General features: G+C 45.7%; 4 protein-coding genes across 4 annotated transcripts; 2 read left to right on the top strand and 2 right to left on the bottom strand.

Moving 5' to 3' along the window:
* Nucleotides 1-4,385: 4,385 nt before the first annotated feature.
* RhiXN_07568 (helicase swr-1) lies at nt 4,386-5,450 on the bottom strand (the record flags this gene model as incomplete). The annotated part of the gene is made up of 3 exons (XM_043327384.1): nt 4,386-4,741; nt 4,804-5,144; nt 5,197-5,450. 3 exons carry the CDS (start codon nt 5,448-5,450, stop codon nt 4,386-4,388), a joined length of 951 nt encoding a protein of 316 aa, XP_043182769.1.
* A 1,993-nt stretch (nt 5,451-7,443) lies between these two features.
* On the top strand, nt 7,444-10,795 carry RhiXN_07567 (integrase core domain protein; the record flags this gene model as incomplete). The annotated part of the gene is made up of 3 exons (XM_043327383.1): nt 7,444-8,439; nt 9,338-9,452; nt 9,495-10,795. The coding sequence occupies 3 exons, from the start codon at nt 7,444-7,446 to the stop codon at nt 10,793-10,795; spliced, it is 2,412 nt and encodes an 803-aa protein (XP_043182768.1).
* Nucleotides 10,796-11,035: 240 nt separating this feature from the next.
* On the top strand, nt 11,036-14,092 carry RhiXN_07566 (Retrotransposable element Tf2 protein; the record flags this gene model as incomplete). The annotated part of the gene is made up of 2 exons (XM_043327382.1): nt 11,036-11,914; nt 11,963-14,092. The coding sequence occupies 2 exons, from the start codon at nt 11,036-11,038 to the stop codon at nt 14,090-14,092; spliced, it is 3,009 nt and encodes a 1,002-aa protein (XP_043182767.1).
* Nucleotides 14,093-15,923: 1,831 nt separating this feature from the next.
* RhiXN_07565 (Retrotransposable element Tf2 protein) lies at nt 15,924-18,962 on the bottom strand (the record flags this gene model as incomplete). The annotated part of the gene is made up of 3 exons (XM_043327381.1): nt 15,924-17,669; nt 17,737-18,354; nt 18,498-18,962. 3 exons carry the CDS (start codon nt 18,960-18,962, stop codon nt 15,924-15,926), a joined length of 2,829 nt encoding a protein of 942 aa, XP_043182766.1.

Below are 18,962 nucleotides of genomic sequence, written 5' to 3'. Positions count from 1 at the left end.
TTTTTTTTTCCCTATCTATAACAGCTGGGACCAAACCTGCTTGACCACTGAGCCATAGAGCCCTAAGAATCCTCTACAGAGAACCCATGATCACACCTTCAGCCCCTAATTTGGGCTTTGGCCAGCATGTAACCACTTGTACCAGGTTTAGACCATGTGTCATCACTAATGATGTGTTTGCTGTTACAGAACAGAATACTATAGTAAGGAAGGGCACAGTAAGCAAACAGGAATTGACATTAAAACATAGTTAATGAGTACTTATAAATTATGTAGTAAGATTTGCTGAATCTTTCTGTACATTCAACTATTTTTGGTTAGGTTAATAACAGTAAGCAGGTCCACCTAGGTCCAGTTCAAGTTGCAGAAAAAAAGTGTTTTGACCTGTTGTATGCATAACAAGTACACACAAAGCACAACCACAATCAATACTTGATATAACAGTGTGCAAAGGTTAGTGCATACCCAGTATGCACAGAATACTAGCAGCATTTAGGGGCATGGTTAATAACAGCAAGCAGGTCTGCCCAGGTCCAGTTCAACTTGCAAAAAAAATACTGTCTTGAACTGTTGTATGCATACCAAGTACACATAGAGCACAAGCACAGTTATTCTTTGATATAACAGCATGCAAAGGGCAATGCATACCCAGTACACACACAAATTCAGCTGCATTAAGAACATATGACTAATTTACAGAGCCAGTTAAGTTTGTAAGATACTACAGCCATAGCAATCACTGTGCATACCATGTATGCACAAGAAACCAACTGTATCAAGGTCATGTGACCAGGGTACTGTTGTAAATTGGGGGAAAAGAGGTTGAGACTCTGGTGCTGAGCAGAGTCTGTGTTGGAAGATTTCCCAATTTCCAAGCTAAGTAAAGAAGTAGCTTCTTTAGGGTTCTCTGGGTCTAGCTATCTTGAATACAATCAACTACACATATATCCTTTCTCAGTGTAAAGTGTCTTAGTAAGTATTTCTGTAAGAGCAAGAGTACTGGCTCAGGTTCCCTTTGGCAGAGATAGTTATGTAAGTTTCACTCCTAGTTGCAGGAACTAACTGGTTACTTAGTATATATCCTTCTTTAAGGATGATTGCCTTCTGTTCACTTAACCTAAGAACTCTGTATCAGGTCTACAACCTTTCCACACTATGGGTACTTGGGAGATCCACTTATACAAGTTTAAGTTATTTGAAATCTTGAGGCACAAAATATCACACAATTGAGGGGGGCAAGCCCAAACGCAAGAGTGACAGTCAACAGTAACAGTGAGTGGTAAGAGTGAAGTGGGTGCCCTCCAAGGGTATGCAAGAGTCCCCTTTTATACCCTAGAGTGGCAAGGTTACTGAGTCATTCACCTAGTCAGAGTATGAGTATGACTTGCTTAGGACTGTGCTTCCTAAGACTTTGATTGGTGGGTGGGAAGGCACAGAGATGACTAGGATGGAATGTGACTGCTCTTGGGTTGAACTGCAATTAGTTAAAAATAGAAACATCTAAATACATGACTCAGTCTATCAAGAAATGCTTGGCAGCCAATGAGCACTTAGAGTGAGTCATTAGTGTGAGTCATTCTGGTGGCAAGCAGAATGACTCATAAGCAGGATTTGCAGTGCCACTAGAAATTACTAGATAAGGAGAACCTTAGTAATCTCATGAGAGGTATGACTCAACTAAGCTAGGAATAAGGTTCATTTCCCAAGTTAGAGCTAGTCATGTGATGAGCCAGATGTAAAGATATAAATATAATGATTAGTAAGGTACTTGAGCCACATAGGTAGAATCTTGTGAAGCTAATATCTCCATGAGATCTGAACATATGAGCACGTGACAGGTAGCGTTAGAACGAGCGAAAGGAGCTCTATTGAACGATATGTGACACATACAGTCAATATGAGCATTACATAGAGTAATGACAGGAATAATGGAAAATAGGAGTCAAATGGCCATTAAATCAGAAAGTCAGATATATGCAGATTATTGTGGATGGTGAGCTGTGAATGCAATATTGTGTGATACATAACAGGTACTCATGCAGTCCACTATGGGTATACAGTATGCACAGAGGATAAGACATAGATTAGTTTTAAGGTGACTTAGGATGCATCCTAACACATCCTAGGTAACATACATAAGCCACAAGTGCATGAGATTTCCCCCCTTCCTCATCACACAGGTGACTGGACTTACATGAGACTTGACTTAGAAGGTTTAGATGGTTGGATATACTGGGTTAGGAAGTTAATTTAACCACTTGTATTTGAGCAGAAGTTTCCATGGCGTACCAGGTACACCAGTACCCAGACCAGTGTTGTAATGCTGCTACATGATCTTGCTTGAGGAGCAGCATATTCAGTATGCTACGCCCTGGCACAGCCCTTTGATTTTTGTCAGATGGTCTGCCCTCCTGTGCAGCGTACCTGGTATGCTACGCGCCAACACAGCTCTCTGCCATTTGTCACACCAGTCTCCTCTCTGAAGCACAATGTAATGTGTATGCATTTTGCCATCAACCACTGCTCACATGTCATTATATCTTCTTCCATGTATTTTGTATTCTATGTGCTTGTCATTCATACCACTTATTGTCATAACCCATATCTGGAAAGGTTATTACCATATATATCCACTGTCAAAGATATATAGTATATGTGATGCACAGTGATATATGAATAATATATATTGCTGGGGGTTGTTGCACTCCCCCTGCCCCCTTAGCTGCGGACCAATGTTAAGGGAGTCTGCAGGCAAGGTCTGAATATTATATTATTATAGAAGAGATTATGTCATCCCCCCCCACCTCAAATCCATAGTAGTTTAGTATAGTATTTGATAAAGGACTGGAGGGGGGGAGGTCATGTGACCCTGGTGGACTGTCAGTCTCTAAGTCATGAGCGCTTAGAGTAATGACAGTTCTGACTGCATATATGTGAGTATATGCGGCCTTCTAAAGACTGTGGAATATTCCATTAGTAGGTGGCCTGGTCAGGAGACATGCCAGCAAAGGCATGGGTCATGACACTTATGCATATGTGGATTTGCATCTTTTGACAAGTTTCAATAATTGTTGCTGGAGATTTCATGCTTAAAAGATTGAACGTACCACCACAATTAGTATCAATTGATAGCCGCAGAGGAGTAGATAATGATAGAGCTTTCAAGTATATCAAACAGAGTTGTTCTGACAGAGTAATAAATAAAACAAGAAAATACCAGCCAGAGCTCTTGAATATACTGGCATACCAGGTATGCCACCTACAAGCATGGATAAAACCAAGCATGTGAGTCTGTATATAACATTTTCACTTCAGGCAAAATCAACATATTTCTACTTTAGCACATTGCAATTTACTGGCAATTATCTTTGACAGTGTACCAGGTACACCAGCCCCAACATACTTGGCTTTCATGTCATGTGACCATTGTAAGTGACAGGCCAATATCTGGCATACCTGGTACGCCATCCCTGGACCCATGACCTATAGAGTGACCTGTATGTTAAATGATTACAAGCACTGGCCCCCCTTTGATTGTGCTCAAGTAAAATGTCTCTTTACACTTTCTGCCTCAATGTATAGCTTTGTAACTGTAAGGAATGTACAATATTGTTATATTAACACTATTATATGCAAACCCCTTACATAATCAAGTTGGCAACACTCACCCAACTTAACATCTTGGTGTAACAAATAGCTAACTGTCTTCATTATTGTTATCTTACATCTGTTTGTTACTTGTTACATACATAAGCCACTTGATTGTTGGTTATATTATTGGTCATGTATAGTACTTGCTTTGTTTTAAGAGGCTTGTACCCAAAGGATTCTGTATCTACTTTGTTTCAAACTACAAATACAAGTGACTTATGGATTGTCATTCAGCTTGATTAAAGTTGTCTGATTAATCTCTATATTACATTGTATTCACAAAGCTAACATTTTTTGACATACCAAAAAGCACTTACACTCTAGTGACATCAGCAAAAATTGGCTGAAACCCCTGCACCCTGCCTGTCAAAACTAGACAGGATTAGCTTCATACCCTTGACACCTACACTAAATGGCAATAACCACTTCTAGCCTGCGTTGATTTAGTATTCTGTTGACAGGAGGCAGGTTCTAGGATAGTGGCTCCTAAATGAGGGGGGATTAGAGCAGCCTGTGCCAATCCTGGTATATTTAGCACAAATAGTGCAATTAGCACAACTAGCATGGTTAGAGGAATTAGTGGGAAGTATGGCTCATACCACACAAATCCAAAAGTGTGAAAGACAGACAGTGATTGGCCATATAGATTCCTATCAAAGCCATTTTGAATCAACAAGCAGACACAACTGGCTAAAAATACAGGTGAATAATATTGCTATTGATACAATGTAATGCTACACAGACAACATTTGGAAAGTATGAAGATCAAAATAAGAGTTAATAAAGAAATTCTCAAAGAGTTCTAATGGATCAGCAGTAGGTGTATCAATCAATGGAGTATTTTTGGGTCTACCAAACTGAGGAATCAAATGGCAAGTTTGACAAATCAACACAAGAGGGATAACTTCCTCAACATAGCATTTGTCATACTGTTGTGTGTGACATGTTTGTTTAACCCTATACATGTTTACTTCAACAAGCGGTGCTCTCCAGCTTGGCCTGTCAAATTGTTGGATGTATACAAGTGGATTGTGGATGTTGTAATGAGGCAGGAGCTTGAATATGAGGCAAACTTGACCAATACAATGAGCTACATGTAAAGAATACATTAATTCTCCATGCAGATATGTGCAAAGATTTTAATAAACTTACCAGGCATCCCATATGTAAGACGGCCAGGGAACTGACCTTGCCCTGGTTCAGCCTTTTTAATCAGAACCATATCAAAAGCTCCAGGAGAACCCAACACTGATGGTACTGGAGAAGCATGTACGCAATCAACAAGGGCTGTAGCAAATGCATTGTCAATTATCTGTGTTGCTTTTGGGAAAACTGTCAATCTGTTGTCAGGGGAGAACACCAATGGTATATTGTAATTGTCAAAAAATTTGTTCATATAAAACTCGAAATTGTGGATGCTGTACACTTGTGACAGGATGGAAATTGGAATGGGTGGAACTGGACTGATTTGAGCAAGTTGCCAACCTGGAGCCCTGAAAGCAAGGCAATTAACTCAGACAGAATGTGAGGATTTTTGGTACTTACGCAGGGTCCTTGTACACACCTTGTTGAGTTTGGAGATTGTTGGCATACTTGGGGATTGCCCAGTGAAGATATGCATCAAATTTTGCAATGTGTTTGTGTTGCTCAAGGTAAACAGTCATCTGTGCAAAAAAATCATGCCAATTAGTTGCCTTATATGCCTGTTTGGCAAACTCAATATGGAGACGCTTGGGAGTTTTGGTGATATAGCCATCAGCAGCACCCATTTGCCAAATTGATTCCAAATAATGGATCATTGCATGAATCTTGTTGATATTGAAGTTTTTACAGATTCCTAATTCAACAAAGACATCTTTGAACTTGTGAAATTGATCAAGTGCTTCATCAAGTAGTTGGAGCGTTGCGTCAGTGTGTACAGGGAGTCAAGCATAATCAATAAAATCAATGACTGCAAGAACAGTTTTCAGGACGCAATCTGGGACTAAGCCATGCATGACACCAATAAAGACCTTCTGCATCTGCCAGTGTTGATCTGCAGTAGATTGCTTGAGAGCAGTAACCCCAGAAAGAAAGTGTCAGAGATTTGAATGTTGTGCCATAAGTTTGAAGCAATTGTTGATTTGGGTAGCATCTCCAAGCAACTTAGTAACCAGTTTGATGCACCAATTCATAAGATGTTCTTGGAAAACACTTTTGTGCAGTTGGTGCAAGATATCCAGTGTCAGGCAAGTGAATATGTTTGTGTGAGGTAAATTGGCCCAAAATGGCTTGCCATAGGGTTTCAAACCTTTGGTAACATAGAGTGAGGTTGTGTGGTCCAGTGCTTGAGCTTCAAGCGCATCTGCCATAGAGCATGGGTCACAAGGAGGGGGAGGATTTGTTATGAATATGACATTTCTCCAATAATCTGTACTTATTTTATTAATTTCACTAGTAATCTTACAGTAAACAAATGAGATAAAGATGCAAACTAAGGTTTTCAAGGTCCCTCTATCTAATAGTGACCTTGACAAAACCTACAAACCTTGGGAATACCCTCAATATGCAATGCCTTTTGCATATATGCTGTTTTCTGAATCATTAAAATATATATACACTCAGCTGAGTAGATAAACAGTAACAAGTAATATTTCTCTTGTTTGTAGTATTTATTATTCAAGATTCTATCTTGTGGCTACACACAGATATATTCAGGGTCCCCCCTGTTGCATAGGCAAGTGCTCTGGCGCTTAATCAGCGCTTAAGCGCCAACGCAATAAATGCGCCTTTTCTCCATCACCCGGGCATCCCACACTGCCGAATCGCTGGCGCTTAGGTGCGCCTGTTTGTGCGCTCCAGAACGCTGGTTCAAACTCCCAAAACGGACAGCATTTGGGGGAGTTATGCCCTATTTACTGTAAGTACCCAGTACAGTGGTTTCCTACCTTTGGGACTATTTACTCCAAGGATGAGACACTTAGCCTTGGGACATCTAAGGACCCACACAGGTAAACACTGCCTTGGGGCAAACATTGCCTTGGGGCAAATATTAGGATCTGTTGTTTGTTTACTATGTACCAAAGTATTGGCTCCATCAAGTGTTTCAGTTGCCACATGTACCCCCTGTACCCCCTCTTGGTATCAATCATGTATATACTTGTTTGTGCATCTTCTCAGGGTATAAAAGGACCCTGTGGAGATGCTTCTAATGCATCCTACTATCCTACTTTTACTCTTATATATTGACATATACACAGAAGCCTTTAACAGCTTATCTGCACATTTACTTTAGTGATTGACTCACTGTAAATAGCATAGGAGGTTATTTGGCACACTAAGACCATAGGCCAGTCCCAACAGACACAGGGTAACCTATTAGTGTACTTACTGCAACCCTGTGCCCCTTGACTGTCACAGTTGTTGAGTTCAACATTGAGTATAGTGCAACAATACTGTAAGGATTGTTGTGATTGAGTGATAATGTTTCAATCCACCATACCCCCCATATTGTAGATAGCTTTGTCTACAATATCTCATAAATCCTCAATATCTTTTAGATAAACCCCATAAGTCTTAAGTCTTACTTAAGCATCTATAAGTCCTGACAGCCCCTTGGCAGGGCATCCAGGTAGACAACAGACCCTAGAACTTGTATCCCAGAACTACTACTGGCCCAGCATTTGCACCAACACATACTGGCATGTGGACTCTTGCTAAATCTATCAACAAATTTGGAAGCCAAGATACACCTCAATTCCACCACTACTGCTTGAGCTCCCCACACAACCCTGGCAGCACATCTTGTACAATATGATTGTAGACCTACCCAAAGATGGCAGCCATGACTCCATACTTGTAATTGTGGACAGTTTCACCAAATACATCATTTTGGTGGAATGTTCCAAAAAACTCAAGGCACCAGAACTGGCAGATCTTTTCCTGCGCCACATTTGGAAGAAATACAGCATGCCAGAGAAAACTGTCTCAGACCAAGGACAAGTATTCAATAACAAGTTCCTGAAGGCCCTGTACCAACACCTTGGGATAGATCCTCACTACTTGTCTGCCTACCACCCACAGAGCAATGGACAGACAGAACATGTCAACCTGTTGGTAGAACACTTCCTAAGGGCATACTCTGGAGTCAATCAAAGGGACTGGGTCAAATGGCTTCCCATGGCAGAATTCACTTACAACAATGCAGTACACAGCGCAACTGGGAGGACCCCTTTCAAAGCCCTACATGGGTGGGAACCCACACTAACGCCAAGCAATGTGCCTATGGACATACCCAAAGCAGATGATCTGGCCACCCAAATGGAGTCACAATGGAAGGAAATCAAATTGGCTCTCCAGCAATCCAAGTCACAAATGATAGCTGGAGAAGAAGGAAGCCCACTGGAGTTCAAGATTGGGGAAGAAGCGTGGCTAGATGCCAAGAACCTCAAACTCAAAACTCTGAGCCCCAAACTCAACAAACAAAGGGTGGGCCCCTTCAAAGTCATAGAGAAAATATCCAACCAAGCATACCAATTAGAACTCCTGCCATCTATGCAAGTACACAATGTCTTCTACATGGGACTACTCTCTAAGGTCAGGAGAGATGACAAAAGGGCCTTTGAAAATAGACCACTGCCAGTGACAATTGACATGGAGGAAGAATATGATGTAGAAGGGATAACGGACATGGAAAAACAAGACAGAAAATGGCTCTTCAGGGTAAAATGGAAAGGCTACAGATCAGAGGATGTCGTAGACACAGTTGATACCAGGGAATTTACTCCCATTTTCTCGGATTTAAACGAAGTGAAACGGACAACATTTTCAATCACGTGACCTCAGCGCTTATATCATACGCTAAGCGCCGAGCCACGTCCCCATCCGCGCTTACATCAGCACACGTAGCCACCTCCACCTGATGACATCACTATGACACGTCAGTGACACGTATGCATGAGTAAGACCAACTGCGGAGCGGGGTTCTTATTGGATTAGGAATTGCATATAATGTATTTGTAAATAGTTCACCTGTAGAATATATAAGGAGGCCAACCGACCATGGTAACACCCAGGTCGATTACCTCTTGTTGCATCCAACACTGTACAAGGGCCTTACAGCCCAGTAAGTTACTTAGTCACACGCCTTAAGCGTCGCTCTTGCTGTACATACGTAGCTCGCCGCCGCCTTACAGCGTGTGGTCGTTGTAGTTAGTTAGTTCGCCGTCGTAGGGTACCTCACCGCCGCCTTAAGCGGTTCATTGTATTAGTCACACGGCCACAAGCGCCCGCACCCTCAACGTCCTTACAGACGTCTAGGACACTAGGTAATTGACCTTAAGTCGGTTGCAAACCGTGCCTACCCGCACCCACCACACTTAGTCCAACAACAAGAAGGAACCCTGTACTAGCACAAGGGAAATACCGGAGATCGGGATTGCCTTTCGCTGTTAATAATCAAACCAGCATCGTCCCCTCCTAGTACCGAATTGCTATAAGGCAGGAATTCCCTATCGCCCGCATACCACACGGTCGCCGCACCCTTTGCCAGCGGAGCCAGACAGCAGATACACCCGCTTGCAGAGACTAGGTACTACATCACGCCCGTCCACGGCAGTGATTAGTTACACTTACTGTTCAACGCTAGGTCGTTTGACGCAGGCTCTTAGCGTACTACGCAATAAAGCGCTCATAAGTCCTGACAAAGGCACCTACTAGTCTTCCCCATCTTCCCACCATTCTCTCCTGGACTCCCACACGCTCCTCTTCGCGGGCCTCTTCCCACGCTGGCCGCTCATACCCCCAATCTACCATGGCAACCCGTTCCCGGACGGCCTCTTGAGCCCAATCCCCTTTTGATTCAGGACACCTGGAACCCCAGCTTCCGCCAACCTCCTCTGTCGAATATGGCGAGGTCTCCCTGGAACGAGTCACCCAACTCCTCCTTGGCCTACTCGGCCAAGTTGAGCGCCTCAAGCGAGAAATCGCTGAGATCAAGGAAGCAGGAATCGAGACCCGGACAAACGTCGAAAATATCTCACAAACCGTTGATGTTGTCAAGGATGGTCTCAAGTCCCTCCAGCTCCAAGGCCCCCGTACCCCAGAAGGGAACCAACCCAAGGCAGTGGAAGAAACGCCACGCCCCATACCAAAAACCGAGCCTATTGGATCGGTTAGTAGGGGACCCTTCTGGTCAGAACCAACTAGGGAAATCCCAGGTCTCGCCCAGCCTACCCCAAGAAGAGCCGCACCCCTGCGAGTCCCGTCTCCCCCTCCATCTCCGCGTCTCCGATCCCCCATCGGAGCACCTGCCCCTCCTCCACCGGCTCCAGTCGCTGCATATCCTACCCCGGTCAAAGTAGACCACCCAGACGCCTATACAGGCAAAATCGGGAGTGAGGCCAAACAGTGGCTCACAAGGATGTTGGCCTGGACCCGGCTAAACTCGCGCATGTTTCCCACGGACCAAGAAGTCCTATCCTTCCTTCTGATGAATATGAAGGATTCCGCGGGAGCATGGGCACACCCACACCTTGACCAGCTTGGATCACACCGGGCAATCATCCAAACGGTTGAGGGATTCAAAATGGAGTTTTTGGCAGCATTTGGTGACCCTGATGCCACAAGGGCCGCCAAGTGGAAGATTACCACGCTTACCCAGTCCGGCACATGCGCGGATTATATCACAAAGTTCAGAACCCTGGCAATGGAACTGGACTGGAACGACGCAGCCCTCCGAGGCCAGTTTGCCCGCGGCCTCCACTGGGAGGTCAGCCGCCAAATTGCTACCCGCGAACATTGCCCCCGAACACTCCTCGAGCTGCAAAACGCAGCACTCGTTATTGACAACGCTCTCCGAGAAGAGCGTGCTAGCCACCCGCCGAGGGATAATAAGTCTAGCAAGCAACCCAACCCCGCAAGGGGAACGAGTACCGGCCAACCAAGTACTGGTTCAAAGAAACTCTCCGACGACCCTAATTTCGTGTCGGAGGAGGAAAGGAATTGCCGCCGCGCCGCTGGCGCCTGCATCAAGTGCGGCAAAATGGGCCACAAGTTTGCGGAATGCCGCACGGGCTGGAAGGCTACCCCTACTGAGGACAAAGGGAAAGCCAAGGAAACCGCCAAGATTGGCAAAGACTCCAAGTACCAATCGGGAAAAGAGTAAGGGTACCTGCTGCCGCGCGCAAGGACCCCAAGGACTCTGGTTTTGTCTCGGAAATATGTAATATATCAAATAGCCACAATAGAATCTCCCCCTCTTCACTATTTCCATCAAACCAGAGAAACAAGCGGATCACTTAGAAGTCCTGATAGACTCAGGCGCCACCTCATCCTTCTTACACCCCGTACAGCGGAACTACTCTGCCTCCCTCTAATAGACCTCCCACAACCCCGTACTGTTACTATGCTTGATGGGTCAAGCCCCCAGGCTGGAAAGATTTGGAAGAAGGCCCACCTAACCTTCCTATTTGATGGCAAACGCATGACAGAAACCTTCCTGATTTGCAATACTGGATCACACGCCGCCATCCTAGGAATTAAATGGTTAGAAAATCATAATCCCAAAATTGATTGGAACTCGCGCACCCTATCATTCCCTCACACGCCTCCGGAACACATAGCCATTGCTGAAGAGGAGGAAGCTGACAAGGCACCCCTTGAAGGAGTACCCTCCAAGTACCATCAATATGCAAAGGTATTTGGGGAAGAAGAATTCAATAAACTTCCCCCTCATAGACACTACAATATTGGTATCGAACTTACGGAAGAAGGACCCCTGAACTCCCCCCTTTATAGCATGACTGATGCCGAATCCGCTACACTTAAGGACTGGCTCAGGGACGAGCTCAAGGCTGGGAAAATCCGACCCAGTAAATCACCAATCAGTTCCCTGGTTATGTTTGTGCCCAAAAAGGATGGCTCCCGTCGACTCGTAGTAGACTATCGTTGCCTGAACAACCGGACAAAGAAGAACGTTTACCCGCTACCCCGTCCAGATGACCTCATGGCCCAGCTTCGCGGTGCCAAGGTCTTCACCAAGCTAGACCTAAGATGGGGTTACAATAACGTCTGTGTTAAAGAAGGTGACGAATGGAAAACGGCTTTCCACACCAAATATGGCCTATACGAATCCCTGGTTATGACCTTTGGCTTGACTAATGCTCCTGCGGCCTTCCAACACTTCATGAACGAACTGTTCAAGGATTTATTGGATGTATGCGTCATCATCTACCTTGATGATATCCTAATCTACTCAAAGGATGACGCAACCCATACCCAGCACGTCCATGAAGTCCTATGACGCTTAATGGAGAACCAATTGTTCTGTAAGGCATCCAAGTGTACATTCCACGTCACATCAGTGGAGTATTTAGGAATAATTGTATCGGATAAGGGATTCAGCCTGGATAAGCTCAAAATCCAGGCAGTCCAAGAATGGCCTACGCCCACCAAAGTCAAGGAAATACAATTGTTCCTAGGCTTTGCCAATTTCCTGCGCCGCTTTGTTGCCAATTTTAGTCACATAGCCCGGCCACTGCACAACCTGGTGAAGAAAGATACGCCATGGAAATGGGAAACTAGGGAACAGGAAGCCTTCCAAAACTTGAAGGATGCCATCACTAGTGCCCCGGTACTCTGCCACGCCGACCCTGCCAAACCATACTTCCTCAAAACGGATGCCTCTGGCGCAGCACTGGGCTCCATACTAAGCCAACACCAAGAGGATGGTTGCCTACATCCCCTAGGTTTCTTGTCAGAATCATTCAAAGGTGCCAAACAGAACTACGACACCCACAACAAGGAACTCCTTGCAATCATCCGCTCCTTTGAATATTGGCGAATCTTCCTGGAAGGAACGGTCCACCCCATAACGGTATTCACCAATCACAGGAACTTAGAGTACTGGAAAGAATCCCGAACCTTCAACCGTCGTCATGCAAGGTGGCACCTTTTACTAGCTGGCTACAATTTCCAAATAGTCTATTGCCCTGGCAAGCAGTCCGGCAAACCAGATGCCCTGTCCCGCCGCGCCGACCACGCCAATATTCCGCCTGCCGACCAAACAATGCTGCCCGACCCCGTCTTTGCTAACGTGGCACTGGTCCTACCAGAAAAAGAGCTACAAAGGCGTATTGAGTCAAGCCTGGACCAGGACAAGTCCCTGGAAGAGATTCTCCAATTCTTACAAAACGAGTCCAAGGCACCACCCTCCATCAAACGCGCGTTCAAGGATTATGAAATGGAGGCTGGACTGTTGTTTTATCAGGGACGGATTGTAGTACCGGACGTAGGGACCTTGAGGACGGATCTGCTCAAAATCTTCCACGATAGTCCGTTGGCGGGCCATCCAGGCAGACAAAGGACTCTAGAACTAGTATCCAGAACTTACTACTGGCCCGGCATCCGTGCAGATACATACTGGCACGTTGACTCATGTGAAACCTGTCAACGGATTTGGAAACCCAAGTACGCGTTGATCCCGCCTCAGCCTTTAGAACTCCCATCACGCCCGTGGCAACATGTGTCATACAACATGATAGTAGACCTACCCAAAGACGGAAACTGTGATTCTATCCTGGTCATTGTGGATAGTTTTACTAAGTACGTGATCCTAGTAGAGTGCTCCAAGAAGCTCAAGGCCCCGGAACTAGCAGACCTATTCCTACGCCATGTGTGGAAGCGTTACGGCATGCCTGAGAAGACAATATCAGACCGCGGACGGGTTTTTAATAACAAATTCCTGAAGGTGCTGTACCAACGACTGGGGATTGACCCCCACTTCTCTTCAGCCTACCATCCTCAAAGCAACGGGCAAACGGAATGCGTGAACCCCACGGTGGAACACTTTTTACGGGCGTACTCAGGGGTAAACCAGAAAGACTGGGTCAAGTGGCTACCAATGGCGGAATTTGCCTACAACAACGCGGTACACAGCTCAACAGGCAAATCCCCCTTCAAGGCACTTTACGGCTGGGAACCTTCCTTGACTCCAAGTAACGTCCCAACGGATGTCCCCGAGGCAGATAATCTGGCAACCCAAATGGAAGAACAATGGCGGGAAATAGAGGCGGCACTCCGGCAATCAAAGACACGCATGGTAGCCGGAGAAGTAGGAGAACCACTCGAGTTCAAAATTGGAGAAGAAGCCTGGCTAGACGCTAAAAACGTGAAGCTAAAGACCCTGAGTCCAAAGCTAACTGAACAACGCTTAGGCCCCTTCAGAGTAACCGAGAAAATCTCCAACAGAGCATACCGCCTGGAACTTCCGCCAACAATGAGAATCCACGATGTGTTCTACGTGGGTCTCCTGTCAAAAGTCAAAAGGGACAAAAAGCGCGACTTTGAGAACCGGCCCCCACCTGTCACTGTGGATGGGGAGGAAGAATACGAAGTTGAAGGGATCACAGACATGGAGGAAAGGAACGGGAAGTGGTTTTTCAGGGTAAAATGGAAAGGCTAAGGATCAGAGGAGAATACCTGGGAACCAAGGGAAAACCTCAAAAACGCCAAAAAAATCCTGAAAAAATTCGAAAAGGAAATGAAAAGAAAGGCCCTTGGCGCTGCCAAGGCCCTTAAGGGGGGGGCAGTGTTGTAGACACAGTTGATACCAGGGAATTTACTCCCATTTTCTCGGATTTAAACAAAGTGAAATGGACAACATTTTCAATCACGTGACCTCGGCGCTTATATCATACGCTAAGCGCCAAGCCACGTCCCCATCCGCGCTTACATCAGCACACGTAGCCACCTCCACCTGATGACATCACTATGACACGTCAGTGACACGTATGCATGAGTAAGACCGACTGCGGAGCGGGGTTCTTATTGGATTAGGAATTGCATATAATGTATTTGTAAATAGTTCACCTGTAGAATATATAAGGAGGCCAACCAACCATGGTAACACCCAGGTCGATTACCTCTTGTCGCATCCAACACTGTACGAGGGCCTTACAGCCCAGTAAGTTACTTAGTCACACGCCTTAAGCGTCGCTCTTGCTGTACATACGTAGCTCGCCGCCGCCTTACAGCGTGTGGTCGTTGTAGTTAGTTAGTTTGCCATTGTAGGGTACCTCACCGCCGCCTTAAGCGGTTCATTGTATTAGTCACACGGCCACAAGCGCCCGCACCCTTGACGTCCTTACAGACATCTAGGACAGAGGAGAATACCTGGGAACCAAGGGAAAACCTCAAAAACACCAAAAAAAATCCTGAAAAAATTTGAGAAAGATATGAAAGAAAAGGCCCTTGGCACTGCCAAGGCCCTTAAAGGGGGGCAGTGTTGTAGACACAATCAATACCATGGGATTTATTCCAATTTTCTCAAATTTGAACAAAGACTAACAGACAATATTTTCAATCACATGACTCTGGTGCTTATATCACATGCTAAGCGCCAAACCATGTCCTCCTCTGCACTTATTCAGTACATGTAGCCACCTCCACCTATGACGTCATCACAACATGTCAGTGACATGTATACATGAGTAAGGCCAACCAAGGAGTGGGGTTATTATTACATATAGATAGCTTCATTTCCCACACTTTGTATTTGTAATTAGACACTCTCTGTAATATATAAGGAGGCCAACCAACCATGGTAAAACCCAGGTCAATTACCTCTTGTTGCACTCCATCATTGTACAAGGCCTTACAGCCAGATTACTAAGTAGCTACAACACCTTAAGCATCAACTCCACTGCACATACATAGTGTCCTAGATGTCTATAAGGACGTCAAGGAGGAGGGCGCTTGCGGCCGGATGTAACTAAGTAGAAACCACGTAAGGCGGTGGCAAGCTATCCTACAACAACAACCAACTATACTACGGTGACCAAGGCCGTAAGGGCAGTGGCAGGCTTAGTAAGTACAACGCAGAAGCCGCTTAAGGCGGTATAGGCTAAGTAACTAAGTAGAGAGTTGCTGGGCTGTAAGGCCCTCATACAATGTGGGATGCAACAAGAGGTAATTGACCTGGGTGTTACCATGGTTGGTTGGCCTCCTTATATATTACAGAGGTACCTAATTACAAATACAACTTATATGCAATACCGTATCAAATAAGAACCCCAATCCGTAGTTGGCCTTACTCATGCATACGTGTTGCTGACGTGTCATAGTGATGTCATCAGGTGGAGGTGGCTACGTATGTTGAGGTAAGCGCGGATGGGGACGTGGCTTGGCGCTTAGCGTATGATTTAAGCGCCAAAGTCACATGATCAAAAATGTTGTCCGTTTGTCTTTGTTTAAAATTGAGAAAATGGGAATAAATTCCCTGGTATTGGATGTGTCTACAACACTGCCCCCCCTCTAAGGGCCTTGGCAGCGCCAAGGGCCTTTTTCTTCATGTCTTTTTTGTATTTTTGTAAGATTTTTTTGGCGTTTTTCAAGTTTTCCCATGGTTCCCACGTGTTTTCCTTGGAACCATATCCCTTCCATTTGACTTGGAAAAACCACTTCCCATTCCTTTCTTCAGCATTGGTGATTCCTTCCACTTTGTACTCTTCTTCTCTGTCCACAGTAACTGGTGGGGGGCAATTCTCAAAGGCGCGCTTCTTATCCCTTCTGACCCTAGATAAGAGTCCTACATAGAATACGTTGTGGATCCTCATTGTTGGGGGGAGTTCCAGGCGGTAAGCTTGGTTGGAGATTTTTTCAATGACCCTGAATGGTCCTAGGTGTTGTTCCGTTAGCTTGGAACTCAAGGTCTTGAGGTTGACATTCTTGGCGTCTAGCCAAACTTCTTCTCCAATCTTGAACTCCATTGGGCTTCCTCCTTCTCTGGCCATCATTTGTTGTTTAGACTGCTGGAGTGCCAATTCTACTTCCTTCCATTGGGCCTCCATTGTCTGGGCAAGTTTGTCTGCTTCCGGGACGTCTGTTGGTACATTTGATGGTGTTAAGGTGGGTTCCCACCCATACAGGGCTTTGAAAGGGGTCTTGCCAGTGCTGCTATGTACGGCATTGTTGTACGCAAATTCTGCCATTGGGAGCCATTTGGTCCAGTCCCTTTGGTTTACCCCTGAGTACACCCTGAGGAAGTGTTCAATGGATGGGTTGACGCGTTCTGTCTGCCCATTGCTCTGAGGGTGATAGGCGGAGGAGAAATGTGGGTCAATGCCAAGGCGTTTGTATAGAGCTTGTAGAAACTTGTTGTTGAAAACTCTCCCTCTGTTGGATATGGTCTTTTCCGGCATGCCATGGCGCTTCCATACGTTTTCCAGGAATAGTTCCGCTAACTTGGGTGCCTTGAGTTTCTTAGAACATTTTACAAATATCCCGTACTTTGTGAAGCTGTCAACAATTACTAGGATTGAGTTGTTGCTTCTGTCCTTAGGAAGGTCTACTATCATGTTGTACAACACGTGTTGCCAGGGCCTAACAGGGAGTTCAAGGGGCTGGGGTGGAATAGACGCGTATTTGGGCCTTCTAATTTGTTGGCATGTTTTGCAGGAGTCCACATGCCAATATGTATCAGCACGGATGCCGGGCCAGTAGTAGTTCCTTGATACCAACTCTAGTGTGCGTTGTCTTCCCAGATGTCCTGCCAGGGGGCTGTCATGGAAGATGCGCAGTAGATCTGTCCTTAGGGTTCCCACGTCAGGGACTACAATGCGTCCTTGGTAGAAAAGCAGGCCTGCTTCCATCTCATAATCCTTAAACGCGCGTTTGATAGAAGGGGGTGCTTTGGACTTGTTCTGGAGGAATTGAAGGATTTCTTCTAGGGACTTGTCCTGATCTAGAGATGACTTGATCTGTTGTTGCAGCTCCTTCTCTGGTGTGACTAAGGCAATATTGGCAAACACTGGGTCTGGTAGCATAGACTGGGGTTCCAGTGGGATATCCGCATGATCCGCTCTTTGTGACAAGGCATCTGGCTTTCCTGATTGTTTTCCGGGCCTGTACACAATCTGGAAGTTATATCCGGCTAGTAGTAGGTGCCATCTGGCATGGCGGTGGTTGAATGTTTGGGATTCCTTCCAATATTCCAAGAGGGTGTAGACAACCATCTTCTTGCCGTTGGCTGAGTATGGAACCTAAGGCTGCGCCGGATGCATCTGTTTCCAGGAAGTATGGCTTGGTTGGATCAGCGTGGCAAAGAACTGGAGCGGTGGTAATGGCGTCCTTCAGCCCCTGAAAGGCTTCCTGTTCCTTGGTGTCCCATTTCCAGGCTGTATCCTTTTTAACCAGATTATGTAACAGTCTGGCTAGGTGACTGAAATTGGCAACAAATTGACGGAGGAAATTGGCAAACCCTAGGAACGATTGGACTTCCTTCACTTTGGTGGGTACCGGCCATTCTTGCACTGCCTGGATTTTGAGCTTATCCAGACTGAACCCCTTATCTGAGACAATGATCCCCAGGTATTCTACCAAGGGGATGTGGAAGGTACATTTTGACGCCTTGCAGAACAGCTGGTTGTCCATTAGTTGTTTCAGGACCTTGTGAACGTGTTGTGCGTGGGATGCGTCATCCTTGGAGTAAATTAGGATGTCATCAAGGTAAATGATGACGCATACGTCTAACAGGTCTTTGAACAGTTCATTCATAAAGTGCTGGAAAGCGGCGGGGGCGTTTGTTAGGCCAAAGGTCATGACCAGGGACTTGTATAGTCCGTACTTGGTGCAAAAGGCGGTTTTCCATTTGTCCCCTTCCTTAACACAGACGTTGTTGTAGCCCCATTGTAAATCCAATTTAGTGAAAACCTTGGCACCACAGAGCTGGGCCATTAGGTCATCAGGACAGGGGAGCGGGTAAACATTCTTTTTGGTCCAATTGTTGAGGCAACAATAATCAACAACCAAGCAACGGGAACCATCTTTCTTAGGGACAAACATGACGGGAGAGCTGATTGAGGATTTACTGGGCAGATCTTCCCAGCTTTTAGTTTGTCCCTGAGCCAGTCCTTGAGTGTGGTAGACTTGGCGTCAGTCATGCTGTAAAGGGGCAAGTTGAGGGGGCCCTCTTCCGTAAGTTCAATCCCAATATTGTGATGCCTGTGGGGGGGAAGCTTGTTGAACTCTTCTTCCCCAAATACCTTGGCGTATTGATGGTACTTGGAGGGTACTCCTTCTAGGGGATTTGGGTCAGCTTCCTCCTCTTCAGCAATGGCCACATGTTCTGGCGGATTGTGAGGGAAGGAGAGGGTTTGTAAGTTCCAGTCAATTTTGGGGTTGTGCGTTTCCAACCATTTAATCCCTAAGATGGCAGCGTGTGTTCCTGTGTTGCAAATTAGGAAGGTTTCCGTCATGCGTTTGCCATCAATTAGGAAGGTTAGGTGAGCCTTTTTCCAAATCTTTCCAGCCTGGGGGCTTGACCCATCAAGCAT

This window comes from Rhizoctonia solani, chromosome 9, assembly GCF_016906535.1.
Source record: "Rhizoctonia solani chromosome 9, complete sequence".
Taxonomy (NCBI): domain Eukaryota; kingdom Fungi; phylum Basidiomycota; class Agaricomycetes; order Cantharellales; family Ceratobasidiaceae; genus Rhizoctonia; species Rhizoctonia solani.
The sequence above is the reverse complement of the archived record's forward strand: the minus strand, read 5'-3'. Positions and strand labels throughout refer to the sequence as shown.